This window comes from Larimichthys crocea, chromosome XXIII, assembly GCF_000972845.2.
Source record: "Larimichthys crocea isolate SSNF chromosome XXIII, L_crocea_2.0, whole genome shotgun sequence".
NCBI classification, from domain to species: Eukaryota; Metazoa; Chordata; class Actinopteri; family Sciaenidae; genus Larimichthys; species Larimichthys crocea.
In genome coordinates this window covers 1,874,507-1,889,785 of record NC_040033.1, presented here as the reverse complement: position 1 = coordinate 1,889,785, position 15,279 = coordinate 1,874,507, and the positions used below count along the sequence as shown (strand labels likewise).

The window sequence follows — 15,279 nt, the reverse complement described above, 5'->3', positions numbered from 1 at the left end:
ACAGCCGCCTCGACGAGTAGTCTCGCTAGAATTAACTGCATATCTTGGTTTCTTCATCCACAGGCCCTTTGATTGACACCAAAGGTGTTGCTTTGAGATTTTTAATACCTCCATGAATCTCCCGAGGCCCTCCTGGTTTTTCCCTCCCCCCCCCGCCTTCTCTACGTCTCGGAAAAAAGTTTTAAAAATCTAATAAGAAGGAGAAGAAGAAAAAAAAACTGAGTTTCAACGACTTTGAGGCCTCCATTTAGGGGAAAACTTCCCCAAATCCGCTGTGTCATCAAAACATGAAGAAAACTGCCTCTCGGCCCCACCCACGCACCCCTAGCCTTGAATGCATTATGAGTGATAGTTGAAAGACATTCAAAACTTGATCCTAGGAGGGAGTTCTTATCCTCCCACAGCTGGTCTCCAGAGGAAACATCTGTTACACAGCACCATCAAGAACTGAGGTCCACATTATGGTGAAAAACCACAAATCTCAGCGCTGATGCTTAGTGGAAAACATCCTGCGAAGAGCCGCTCCCTCCCTCTCTCTCTCTAGAGCCTCCCGCGGTCAGTCAAAGATTACAGAGGCTGCGCTTACCGATACACATCTGCAAGGGGTTTAGCAGGATGTTATGTTTATGGACGGCTTCAAGGAGAGTTTAGAGTTATTGATATTGATTTATAGGCGCGTTGTGTTCGGATCTGGGCGATCATAAGCGTGGCAGGACTTTTTTTTTCCAAGTGGTGCCTTCCAACTTCACAAGCTCCTTTCATTATTTTACCTCTCCAAATGAACGAGAGCCTGTTACTTGCCAAAGTGGGCTGCGAGGGAGACAAAGTTGTCAGGCTTAATCAGATTTTACGAACATTTGGGCAATGCCTGGTAGTAATTTCCCACTCTGTTTAGAAGTAAAGGGCATGCGAGGCAGATAGAGTGGGCGTGCATTTGTGTTTGTCTTTGCGCTAGGTGGTTTGTTTGTATTCTTTTTTTTCTTTAATGGTTTCGGTTATGTAGGCTGCATCTTCATTGTTTGTGTGTGTAAATGGCCTGTTAGCCATCTGAAAGCAGTTTCCCCGCCCCGATGATGAATTCCTCATATGTTCTTGATGTCGTCCATGAAAGCAGTTTGCGCATTTAGGCTTGCTACCGCACCGCGCCCCATTTCCACTGGCTCATTTATGCAAATAATAAAAACCGCTGCACGATTGTATACCCAATTTGCCAGGTGGTTATTGCTTTCTAAATTGAATGAGCCACCCTAAGTGTGATGGTTCGAAGTTGTATGGTGCTTAAAGGCACCATGATAGTTCCAATGATTTTAGTGGAAACCGTAGAAGAGAAGGAGAGTTGACTTGTGCAAAAAGGAGCTGACTATTGTAGCCGAATGAGCCGGTGGATGCTGCATATCATTCCCATAGAGAGAGGAAATTTGGGATACTTGTCTTGTTCCCTCTCTCGCAATCGGGGGACCAATCCTCTATCGAGTTTCTTTCTTTCTCCCTCGTCCTTTGTGTGTGTTGGTGTCTGCTTATGCTCCGTAAAATGTGTTTTTTTTTTCTGTGTGCCGCGCGGACATCTTCACAGATAAGTCACGCCCGAGAGTGTAGGCGAGTGACAAAGAGGACATTATACTTTCGTCCACGCTGTCTATGAATAGGTTTCGAGGAAAGTCTTGTATGTGGGCTTGTACATGTTTGACAGCTCTATTCATACCTGAGGATTTGACACGGGGGCTCAGCCTGCCACTCTAAATTCAAGTTTGATGTTTGTTTGACCTTGGCCAGTTTCATTTCAGTGTGGTGATGCAACCGTCGCTTCCTCCTCCTCCTCCTTCTCCTCTTACGCTCTGACAAGAGGGAGGTGGATCTGCACGGAAACCCCGAGGTCATTTCACCGGCAAAAAGCAATAAAAATGCACTCCTACTTTTTAATAAAGCAATTATAACTCATTGCCGAGTTCAATTAATTTTAAGTTTTCCATTAGGAGAGAAGTCAGAAATTGCCTCAGAATTGCTGGAAATTTTTAATTTTTTACCGGCGATGGTTGGAATGTCATTCTTTCCACGCTTACTTTAAATTTGTACGGGTGGATTTTACCTTATAGAAAGTATTTTCAGCAATTACTACAGTTTGCACACACTTCCTGATTAAACTTTTGTTGTGCTGATTGCGTCTTCATTCGTTCTTACTCTGTTTTTCTTCAGGTGCTGTGTATTTGGAAGGAGGCTTGGACGAGGCCCGGCAGCTCTTCGGTAGACTGCTTTTCAACACTGAGGTATAACTGACAAAAATGTATTACTCAGCTGATTTTTTTTTTTTTTTTTGGCTTCTGCTTCTGCTGCCATATTGTAGTTTTATGTAAAAGACGCGTGAGCGTGTATGTCTGTCTTTTACACATCAGTCATAGAGATGAGCCACGGACACGCTAGACGAGATTTTTCTATTTCGATCTGTGAAAGACATATCTAGCGTTTTCACCAATCTGCTCTCTTTTATCCGTTCAGTCCCACACACTGCATGTTTTTGGCACGGTATCACACGCCGCACGGTATTGTGAGTCTCAGAATCTGGGATCTCGCATAATATCTCTTTACCCCGCAACGCTTTCGACTGGTTGCACATTGTGTGTACGCCGATATGTGCCGCGATAAAACAATAGGGCTGAGAGAAAAGCGAATCTTGACCATGCCGTAGCTTGGCGTCACATATTCTGCAGATGAACTAGAGGTGCGGAACATTCGCCGTTTGTCAGTCTCGAACAGGACACCTGCTATTGTTTGTGAGTGTGCGTGTGTGTGATCAGCAGGCATGAATAATTGATGAATGAATCAGTATTTGCATTTATCTTGGCAAGAAATGTTATGAATCAATTAAATGACGCCTATTATGTAGCAGCAGGCTTTGTTCTAATCGGGTGTTGAAGGCGATTGTCTGGGATTCAGTTTGGCGACTCAGTCTTTCTCTCACAACACCACAACTTATCATTTTTGGTTAAATCAATCATTTACCTTGACTGAAGTCTTTTTTTTACACATTTTCTTAAGGGTTCAGTACCAGTAATGTCATGTTTTGTTTGCCTTTCACCAATATTTTCACTTAAATTGACAAAACATTGGCCTTGAATTTGCCTCCATGCTTGGCCAAAATCTTTTTTTCGGCGTGACCGGCCATTGTGTTTGCATGCTGAGAGTGTTTTCTGATTTATTGTCATCCTCCATGAAAGTTGACAGCAATTATTGAGCTGTCGTGCATCGAAGGTCTTTATTGTGGAGTGCATCCCTGATAAAGACTTTTTGGAGTTTCTGAATAGATATGATTTTTTTTAAATACACAATTTAAAATACTGTAATAACTTTATTTTAAAGAGCAATGCAGCATCTACTGGTGCAGATATATCGCTATCAAGGCTGTGAACTGCAACGTAAAGACAAAGAGAAACAAACAGGTCTTCAAATGCAACAGAAGCACATTGATATCCCACGGCTACAGAAGATACCTGCTGTTGCATGTCTCCATAATAGTGTAATTGATGATAGGATATGGACTACAAGTGTTTGTTTCATCTCTCAGGAACACAGCAGACGAGAGGAAAGTTAGACGCACTCATGATAGAATCCAGATGGAGCATCTATGTACAATGAATGGAAAAAAAGACAAAGGCAGAGCATTAGTATCATGTTCTATAGAAAAAAAAGAAACCCAAGTAGACAATAAGTATGATATAAGATGCAGGATTGCTTAAACTGTGGTCAATCTCAGATGAAATCAATCTATATGACCGGATTAATGGTAAATGAGGACATTAAAGCTCAGCGATGCAGGCAGGACAGGACCTTTCACCTTAAGTAATCGGCTAGATCTCCTGAAATCAATTCTAAAATCTAATGGGAATGGCATTGAAAACGGATGGAAACATAGGGGAAGTGTGATCTATATTCTTTGTTCTACTTTAAAGTATCTCTTCGGCGTTTTGAATCCACAGGAGATGAGTGTGAGCTTTTCGGCTTATGCAAGAAAACAAGGAATTAAATTAGTCGATACATGAGTTATAAAAGCACGAGTAACTTTGTCCGAATTTAAAAAAGGATAAAGAACATGATTAAACAACCCTTTGAACATGACCTTCAAAGTTTAAGAAGAATGAACACATCCGTCCTGTTAATATAAAGTTAAAAGATAAGTTTTGAAATGTCAATCAGGCAGCTCTGCTGAAGAAACATGTAATTATTTGATTTAAGCAGATCAAAGTGTGTGCATAACCATAAAAAGAGACATGTAAATAAAAAAATAAATAGATGGGGACCTAAAATGGAACCTTGAGGAACTCCCATCTGGGACGTCAAATGGGACGAAGTGGAAATAACAATAGAAAATAAACTAGTGGCTGTGATTCCAAGACAGAAGATCTCAAGTAAAATGGATTCAAACCTGTTGTATATTGGTTATTAAAAGGCCAGCTTGGTCGACACATAGTCAAAATAAACTGTAAACCGACTGGCAGAACTATTTGCTGCTCAGCCATGAAGGCTGCATTCTTCAAAGGGCTTGGTGTAGAATAAAAAACAACCTCTTTGTCAGCGACATACACTACTTCAGTCCACTTAAGCATACCTTTTTGTAAAAACCAATCCCTACTAGCCTGACAACCAATCACATCAGGTGTGGTACAGGGACAAAGCTCTCAACAGTGCAAGTTGCACTACAAAAAAACCTTTTCAGTGCATAAAAAAAAATCAATAATACAATCGCAGCCATTAAATGAAGCAACTATGCTCAACTGTACTGTAAAGTTCCGACCACACACTTAATAAAGTACAACAAGCTGAAAGAGATTCCCAAGAGAAGTTGCGGAAACCGAAGTTGAGTTGATTTTCAACTTTGGCTCAAAACTGTTTAGAGATGCAGAACTAAGGGATCGAAATAGTATAGCTTGTCAACCCCCCTGCTGAATCCTCCTGATGGCTGCTCCGTCATACAAAGCTGGGAAGAGACAGATGGACACAGACCAGAAAGCCAAACACCAGCCGGGTGGTATGATGGTTACGTAGGGGGGGGAGTTGTGGGGCAGACCAAAGAGATGGACGGACAGAGGGAGAGAGAATTTTCTGTGGTCTCCAGAACTACTTGAATCCTTCTGTATTTCCAGCTTCAGATGTCAGAAAGGGTCTTCACACAGCACATTACCAAACTAATGAGATACTGTGCAAAACTCAAGGACTCTACATTTTCCTCTTGCACACTTGAAGGTTTTTCTGCTCCTGTTTGTCGCTATGGTATTCCATTTACACATGGCTGATCAGTCCCCATACCCTTTCCTTTTTCTCTTCGTAACAACGGGATGCTGGCTGGTGTCTCTATTTCGCTCCCTCTTGTTTTCTCCATCTTTCCTTATCCCATTCTTTCCTCTTTGTAAAACCCCAGGATGTCATTACCCCGGCAGATGTTTTCGCTCCAGTCCTCTTATGACAAGTCAACACAAAAGCGCCACAACTCCGGAGGTAGAATTCAGAATTGACTACCTAAAACAAAGCATGCATGTAATTTCCACTTCAAGACCTCGCCAGACAAACAGTGGCCCCGTTTTTTTTGTTTTTCCTCTCCTCTCTCCCGTTCTCTCTCTGTCTCTGTTATTTCCTAATTGGTATGGCATTCATGGCTGGAGCGCAACAGTTATTTCCATCCACTTGTTTTTCTCTCAACACATCACCTTTGCTGGCACTGGCTCCCAAACAACAGGGCTCTTGCAGGGGATGGAATCTAGCTTCGCTGCACACCGGCGCCCCGAGGAAACAATAGATGCTAATTTGCTAATGACATTACTGTGGAGGTTATTAAAGCATCAGCAGAGAGGTAGGAAGCGTCTTCTTTCGGGGGCGGGGGGGAGCTGCTCAATTGCTCCCAACCTGGACTTGAACAGCAGTGCGCAGCAAGCTGTTGATGCGACTGTGCTGTCCTGAGGGAAGCGCCTCTTTTGAGGAGCAATCACCATAATGATGATCTCACTGGTTGGCCCCGTGGGCTAATCTCGCTGGATTTTATTAACACCGCCACACGACACAACACCAAATGTAACAAAGGTTGCTGTGACAACCGAGATGGTCACCGTGGCATTTTGTTACTACCTCCCTCACCTCCAAAAATAGGTCTTAGAGACTCTTGCAGAGGTGGGAAAAAAAAAGCAAAGTGGATCTTTCAACCCACTTTGATAACAGCGCTGTGCGTATGTATTATGAATCGAAATGCTTCTGCAGAAAACAGCCCGTAAATCAGGTTTTAACTGTGATAATCACGACTTACTCTGGTGTTATTATGGTCTCTTGGTACACCAGTAGAGTGTGCTAGGCTTACATGCTCATACGGGGTGAAAGGCTTGCTGACAGCTCCCTCCACATTGAGGCCACCTCGCTGGCTTGCAGCATTAGTAACCTCCGTCTCCACGTTGGAGGTGGATTCAAGCCTCGTTGTGTCCGCGTAAACACACATTCATTTGTGTTCCTCTTTGTAAAAGGACATCCAACTGGATCTGAGTCTTTCTGAGAACGAGTGCCTTTCTATTTTGTGTTACACGAACCACAAATGTACACTCCACTTCTCTTTGCACTCAGCCACTCGTTTACCCCTTTGAATTGCCTCAGTGTCCCTCTCTATTCTCTGTTGATGTGTGTACATTTTGTTTACTATTTTATGTGACAGTGAAAACTGATATTTTCTCAATGTTTGATTGAGAGAGTGCATCTCCAATGTGTCCTTGGTTTGGAGAATGAATGTATGTGCACATTGACAGTCTTCATTCACGAGGAACTGTAAAAGCCGCGCTCCTCACCTCAACCTTAAATCGCATGATAGAGTCGACATTAGTTTTCCCTATATTGGAAAACCACCTTAACCCTTCACTGACAGAAGCCTCCTTTTCGGACTTAGGGACGCTTTTATGTTGGTATTGATCAGCGACAGTATCTCTTCATCGATCCCTCCGCTGCACTACTACGTTTGATGGATTGATTGGCAGCCTGTAGCTAGAGACCAATTTGTCAAGGAGCATTGGACCTTGTCAGAGAAGAAGCACCATTATGTCCCAATCATGGATGGCCAACCATCGTCCCCAGAGGTGTGTGTGTGTGTGTTGCCATGGCTTGTGAGCACCGGGTAAAAACTCAGCATGCTCTCTCGACTCCCTCCCCACCTCCCGTGGGGGGTCGTAGCGGCGCCGTTTGAAGCCCACCTTAAAACGGAGATCATAGGCGGTTTCACCAAGTCGCCTTTCATTTTGCTTTTAATTTCAACTCTCATTACGGGGTAGGCTGCTGACATTCAAATAAACATGTTTGCATATGTTTCTTTTTTTTCTCCTGTTTGTAGCACAAGAGAGCTCCATCCTCCAAATGGCTGTGATTCAGCTGCTGCACATGATGATTTGTGCCCCCAGTAATTATACTTTCCTCGTGCTAGGAGAGAAAAAGAGAGAGAGAGAGAGGGGAAAAAAAACCTGTTGTTATTCTTAAATCCCCACTCGATGCTGGCTTAATCATTGTCTGCCTTGTCTTTGCAATGGCTGTAATTGAAACATTAGCTGTTCGGTTCTATATACAGCACGTGGGCGGATCGTGCGCGCCCCGTGGACGGATTTTAATCATAAGCCGAAGCAACTTGTGTGCGCTTCACTTCCTCTCGTTTGTTTTTGGCTTTTTTTTTTTCTTTCTTCTTGTTCTCTCATTTTCTGCATCCCCGTATGCACGCCGCATCGCTTTCATGTGTGTTTTATGTCGATTTGCATGGCCCGGAAAAACAAAAACAAACAAGCGATCCATTAGCAAGCGGTATTGACTTTCCTTTAAGCGATGCCATCCTCCACATTTCAGGAACCCATGTTGTATTCACAAGCAAAAAAAAAAGCTCTGTGTTGGCTTGGTACCTGCTAAGTACTTAGTGCTTTTTTTCAACTCCAGTCACAGGCTCAGAGAGACAAGCAACCAAAAGGAAGCATGGAAGCATTTGCTCAAATGTATTGACCACTTTCATGAATTTTTCATTGGCTGCTCAAGGCGATGGGCTGCCAGCTGGGGTGGGTTGAGAAGATGAGGCGCTCATTCGTTGCTGCTGACCACACACACATATATATACAACCCCCCCGCCCCCCTGTGGGCCAGCACCGCATTTTAAAGGTTTATCTCCTTGAACCTTTTAAACACCTAAGTGATACTGTACTTTAGAGGCCCTCGCCACATCTCTATCACCGTTATGACTCACCCAGCATTAGACCCCAGGCCCAAAACTGCCTCTGACTGGCGTTGTCCTTGGCAACAACTTGAGCCACAGCTTATACTCCCTCCCCTCCTCTCTCTCTCTCTCTGCTCTCTATTTCCAAGCCTGTGTCTCTCTACCAGTTCGATCTTGTCTGGTTACTTCAGAGCAAGGTTGAGAAAACATGTTGATCTTGCACATATTTCTCTCCACAGGCAGGGGGGGAGGCACAAGGACTCCAGCACTGTCAGTGTGTGTTGTCCCCAGAGACAACACACCTCTCAAAGCCAAATCCCACCAACCGCAACACCCCCCCCCTCGCTCTTTTGCGCTCAAACCCACATCCCTAACCCCCCACCTCGCTTCCCCCGGTGGGTGGGCGGGTGGTCGATATACAGACCTGTTGGTCTCAAGATGAGATGCTGACTCATTTGCGGTTATTTCGGCACCACCTATTGTGGCCGCCCATGCACCTGAGAGCGATTGGCCTGAGGAATGGAGTGTCGCCGAGTTAGAGCCATCTGTGGCGCATCATCACATGTTTTTTTTTTTTTCCACTTCATCCACTGCAGAATCATAAATAATTAAACTTCATTAAGAGTTGAATTGCTTCTTAATATTGAGAGCTACTGTCTTGTTGAAGAGTGGCTTCAGTCACTCGTCCATAATTTATCTAATGTGAGAAGTTTTTAAATGACTTGACGCTCTTTAGCGCCTTTCAGCCTCTTTGTTTTGGTTCTACTACAGCGACTTTGTTTTGAGTCACTTTCGCCGTTCTCTTTACAGCATGAACTAACTTTACACCGAAAATACACTGTATGTGGAACAGCTCCGGAGCGGCGCTGCTCAACGCACCTGCCAACTCACACATAATCCGTTTGCGGCTCCGCCGGCCACCGAGCATCGCGAGAACGCACAAGATCTCGCAAATTCACGCATAATCACGCGATATTGTCGGCTGTAGTCTCTTTGCGATGGCATTCCACGCCGCATCTTTTTTCTGGTGTCCTTATAAAAAGGATGTGAGGTGTCATAAATGACATGTTGATTTTGGACCTCCAGAATCAACTTCTCCTCATCCATGGGGTCGACGGGGTGAAAAGACGCCTGAAAACCTCTGACCTGTTGACTTCAGGTCGACCCCGCCCATTATGACGTGTTCTTGTAATGAAACTCGATCCGTGGTATTTTATTTTGAAAGTGAACTGGGGTTTTATTTTGTATTTTGTAGCTGATTTTCCTTCCTGTGTGAGCTGACACATTGACTAAAATTGAAACGTATCGGCTCAGTGTATTTTAGGAGTTTCACGACTCGCCACATTAGCAGCCAGCTAGTGAAGTGATAGTGAAGTATTTAGCCAGATGTATCTCAGAGGAGTTGGCAGAAAGCAAAACAGAGCTAAAGCTACTCCATATCTGCGAGATGTTTGATCAAATTTTCTAAATATGAGGTGATAATATGTCAATAATTGTGTTTACAGATTGCTCCGCCGCCCCTAAGTGGCCAAAAAAAAATCAATAAATGCAGCTTTATTACACTAACAAGTACAAGCATAGTTAACATTTATTTATTATTATTATTACATCGTGTTTTATCTTGCGCACTTTACATCTGGTGGCTCTAATAGATGAACACATTCCCCAGCCTGTTAACGTCTATTTGTATAGTGGTGTGTGATTAAAAGGCTGTTTAAAGACATTTAACCTGTCGCTCATATTTCAACAGATTTCCTGTTTTTTTATTTTGTGTGTGTGTCAATGGGTGAATGACATGTAGTGTAAAAGCACCTTGAGTGGTCGGAAAGAATATAAAGGAGTGAAATCACGTCAGTCCACTTACCATGCACCATTCTATTTCTGAACCTGAATGTACGGTCTGAAGTTAGTGCCTACCTCACATCACAGAAATCCACCTTTGTGATACAATTTTTACAAGTTTTCGGGAGTGTAAACACCACCTGAAGTTATGCATAGCATTTGTAATGTTAAAATCAACCGGACATCTGTAGAGAATTTTATCTTTTGACTTCAAAGTCTGTGCAAAGCCAATTCTGAGATTTCTTTCAAAATACATTAAACATGTTGGTGAATAGTTGCTGAAAAGACTTTGAACGATATGTCACTGAAATGTGGAGTTAGAGGTTCAAACAGTTTTCAGTCTCAGGATTTTGTGGGCGGTCCTTAAAGGGCGGCTCGATGACACGCTGAGGCCACCCTGAGCAGAGGACACGCCCCCAAATTTAATGAACTTGTTGATATTTTTAATCATTGAAATTTGTCTGGGTGTTTAATAACACTTTCTTCTTTGGTCTGACAAACACATTTATTCTTTCTTTACACAGTTTTGATATTTTAAATATAATTTCTGTCAATTTCTAATATATCATGTATATTTTTTGCTGTAAACGTGTTGTTATAATGTATTTTTTTTGTAATATGAATGACTCCCACGCTGTAATCTCTTTGCCCTGACTGCTCATCATCTCTTTCTGTCTTTGCAGAACCTACGGGAGGTCTGGCTCAACTACCCGCCGCACCCCCTGCAGGTTGGTTTTTATTATTGATGTTTATTTTGGCTAGGTGTTTCTCATTAAATCTCACCTTAACCCCCCACCATCATCACCACCACCACCTCCACCACCAAGACACAAAGTGTTCTCCGATCTTTGAAGTTTTCCAGGCTGGATGTATGTTTTTTTTTTCGTGTGTGTGTTTCTAACAGAGGTGGGCAGGCTGTTAGTTATTTTGCCCGAGGCTGACTGAGTTCTTTATAGCTGTCACAAGGTCCCCAGCTAGCCCTTCGCTAGTCTCCATTGTTCTCCTGTGTCTCACTGCTCCCCATTTTGGTCGAGACTCTAATCCGCTTTTTCATTCGCTCAGCCTCTTTTCCTCCTCGCCATTGCTCCTTTCTCTCCCCTTTCTCCGTCATCATGCTTTTGCACTCGCTCACTCACTGTCTGTCTCTCTGTTCTTCGCTTTGCATGATCTGCCCGGAAACATTGAACATGTCAACAGTGTTTGTTTGAAATTAGGATTTGGAGGAAGAGATCAAAGATGCCATAACAGGATTACAGTCCCGAATCACATGGGGCCTCCAGGGACCGTCAGGCATCTCTTCTCTCTGATGTTTGTGTTGGAGAAAGTGTTTCTTTGTGCGTATGCCGAGACTCGTCTTAAAGCACTTCATTCTCTTCATCCCCCCATGTGCTGCATCTTCATATGGAAATTTTTTGCATATGCATGTTTTGCTCAAAAGAACGTTGCACTTTTTTTTGTTTAGGCGTGTGCCAGCGTGTAACATATGTTGTTTTTTTTCCTTATCTTTGCACTCTCACCCTCAAAAAAATAAAAATGCTGAAGCTCCACAGAGCACCTGGGTTGAGAATAAACCCATCGCATCCAGCGATTTTTCGCCTCGACGGCGGGGGCACCGTGGTCTAGGCTGGAGCCCCGGGGTCAACCCGACAACCAGCTCTGTGGAGGGGGGAACCGCCATGAGTACTCATTATCTGCTTCAGAGCTGTGGCCTCATTACTACACACTGTGCGTGGCTGAGGTTTCCTCTGGGTGGTCCCCTGCTGGTCGGGCAACGCCTGTTAAATTGTGCCAACCTCTTGGTATCTTGATAAGCGTCCTGACCTTTGCTCCCCGAGATCATCTAAGCAAGCTCGCACAGCAAAAAGAAAAACATCTCCCTCTTCGTTATTTATTCAATTATCTATCCTATAATTGACGGAGGCCCCTCGGAGTGCGGGCTGTAACATCACGTCCTAAAGTGTTGCTGAGAGGTAACGAGGTGTCGCCCCCCACCCCAACCTCCGCTGCCCACCAAGACAAGGATGACGAAGCAGGTGAAAGAGGAGCTGCCTTAATGAGATTTGAGTGGACGGGCGATGGCAGCTCGCCACGGCGTGGGTAATTACGCATACGCATCCCCCCCCCAGTCTTCGGCATACACGCATACATTACCCCTCGCCACCGACGCGCCCCACAGAGCACGGCGGGAGCCGCATCTTTATGTCTTCCGATGTTCGCTTGAATCGCACCATCGCATCATCAACCCCCGGAGCTCTCGAGAATAATTTACCTGAACGTCATTTACGTCAAGTGTTGGGTCTTCGAAATCTTTCTTTTGGTTTATTGGAGATACACGAGTGTCAAGGTTTTTTATTTTTATTTTTTTTTTATTTGGGCCTTAAAGGACCTCGGCTCTGACTCTGCTTTCTGCTTGGACTGAGCTGAAAGTGAAGCTTTGAAGCCATTTCAAAAGTGTGTTTTTTTTTTTTTTTCCTATAACTGCTGTTGATTTTTATTTTTTTCTTTCCTTTCCTCCTCTCCTTACTTCGTTTGAAGCCTTGCTGCTGGCCATCACCCCCCCCCCCCCCCCCTGAAGGATAGCTAGCGCCTGAGTGCTGAACTCGTCAGATGCCTTTAGTTGTGATGCATGACATTTAAACGCCTTTCGTTAATTAACAGAGAGAAGGAGAGAGAGAGAGAGAGAAAAGGCTGAAATCAAATGTTTCTTGGAACATATTGGAGGATGGAACCATGACATTACTGGCAGCACGCCAATTAAAATGCTGAGTTTAAAAATACTCGTACTGACTTGACACGGCAGACTGAAAGCTCTGTACTTGTCATTTCTTCGTGAAAACACAAATAAGATGCTGGGAAAACGTGTCCGTCGCTCCCCGGAGGGCTTTCAGTGTCACTTTTTTTGCAGGTGCTTTCATAGTGGGTCAGCTGGATGTTCTTTAGCTCTTTGAACGTCCACGTTAAATTAAAAGTGGCTCAATATTTTCATGTTTTCTTTTGAAAAGGGGAAAAAAAAAAGGTGGTCAAGCTCACAGTTGTACCACGCAGAGACCAATTAGATGTTTCTAGCAGCCTAATTAATGCACCCATAAGGATATCTCTTGATTCAACAAACATGCATTCACATATTTTTCTTAGCATCATTTCTAATGGGCACGGACGCCGAGCTTTAAAGCACGATCTGAAGCTAAAACTACGCTTTCATGGCGTATCAAAGTCACGAGGCCCCGACGTGGGCCGCTTCAGAACGAGCGAGGCGACTTAAAATACGACCGAATCACGACAGACTGACCGTTTATTCCGAGCGAGAGCGAGCTCGCCGTTTGACTTAAAACTTAATGAAGAAGAAATTCCAGCTGCTGCAGATCATCCGAGTTTGTTTTGAGGCGGAGTAAAAAATAAAAAAGAAACACACACTCTAAACAGGCCCTCGAGCGGCGCTTACTGTAGAGGTTCAGTTCATTTAAAGAATTTATGTGACACTCTTATGCGGAACGACTTCATTGAGCAAGTACGGGTGGAGTTTTTATATGTGTGTGTGATTCAAACATCCCTGAAGCTTGTTGTTACCGGGCACGTCATCGCTATCTTGAGGTTTGAGATTCTGTTCTTCATTATTATTAAAATAAAACACATGCAGTGGTATGAAGACCAGAAAAATCATTCAATGAAATGAAATAAAAGTGTAATAAATAGCACCGAACACAGACACACACTGGTCTATCCTGCTTTAGTCACCTGGTTCTCATATTTGTTACATGCAATCGCAAAGAATTCTCAATGGAGTATAAGGACGTTTATTAATGAAATGAAACAGTTTTAATAGCTTTTTAAGATCGAACAACAACAGAAAAAGAGTCTAGACATCTGAATCTGTCTCGTTGACGGCACTTTCGGTTCATCACGAATGTGTCTTGGATGAGGTTGAGATCGATCTGGGCTCCATGGACCTGGCCTTTGTGCACGGTCGGATGCAATGACGTCTTACTGGTCTGCGCAGGAACAACACGCCGAAGTAACCCACCCCAAATTTCACCGGGAACGAATGAGCGGCGTTCCGTGGCCGCCGGAGCTTTACGTGGCCGTTCTAGTCAGAAGCCTGGTTCCACAGCAGGGAAACAGCATGGAGAATTTTCAAAATAAAACACCCCGTGCAAAAACAGTTTAACTGCGAACCTAGACTTAAGGAAAATGAAGGTCTGCCGGGCAAACTGCTCGTCATCTGAAACACTCCCGGTGGGGTTTGAAGTCACGTGGAGGTCGGCCTTGACATGACATGAGACGTGCCCGGTGGGGTTTCGGTGGTTACCCGGTGGTGCTGAAGTGGTTTGGTTACAAAGATCAGATCCCCAACAAACCACAGGATCGATTAACCGAACCGTTGCCACAAAGCTGGAAGCAAAATATCACTGTTAACTTTCCCTTTACTGGAACCCAAACAGTTAAGAACAACTCCATCACCAAACCACCTTTTTGTGCCGTTTCTTTCTCCTCGTCCAGGTCCAGGAGCCTCAGACAGACCGACAGCTGATCGAAACGTCTCCGGTCCTCCAGAAACTAACCAGCTTCGAGGATTCTATCGGCGTTTTGTTCACACACGTGCGTCTCCTGGCCAGAGCCTTCACCTTGAGGACCGTTGGCTTCAACCACCTCACCCTGTAAGTACGGTCAGTGTGTTTGTTTGTCGATAACGGAGTTACAGCCAATTAAAATGCAAAGCGAGGCGCTCGTCGGGGGCCAGATGTAATTTGCAAAGAGGCTGCAGAAGTAGCCAGACTTTGTCTGTTTGTTCCCTTCAGAGGTGATGAGGCATGATGCATTATAATGTATAATATGATCTGAGATGCTGGGAGTTTTATCATACGTCGAGCATTTTAAACGTCTGCTGTGAGCGCGGCAGCCTCCTCCTCCCACATCATCATTATGTTTACCCCCTGCAGCTCGTACAGTCTCTGAGAAGACTGTCTTTATAACAAGTCACGTCATGCTCAGAGTACCTCAGTGAACGATGGCCTCTGCCTCTCCTTTTCCTTCTTTGTTGGCACGGCGCCTAATCCATCAGGATCTGTAGTCCTGCCTTGTACCCGCGAGGCCGTAACCCCCACTGCCTCATGGGAAATGGGGTTTTGATTCACTGAGTCGAGGCTGAAGGTTTTAAAAAGAAGAAATCTCTTTTTCATTCACTCTCATCCGACACTCTCTCGTTGTCATGCTTCAGTCCGGTCCAAATCGAA

General features: G+C 44.2%; 1 protein-coding gene across 1 annotated transcript in view; it reads left to right on the top strand.

Moving 5' to 3' along the window:
• The window catches only part of drosha (drosha ribonuclease III), a 103,903-nt gene that overhangs the window by 64,242 nt on the left and 24,382 nt on the right, over positions 1-15,279 (top strand). Inside the window, exons 23-25 of the mRNA XM_019264697.2 lie at positions 2,194-2,264; positions 10,732-10,776; positions 14,546-14,703. Coding sequence (XP_019120242.2) covers positions 2,194-2,264; positions 10,732-10,776; positions 14,546-14,703 — 274 coding nt within the window. The remainder of the gene's footprint in view (positions 1-2,193; positions 2,265-10,731; positions 10,777-14,545; positions 14,704-15,279) is intronic.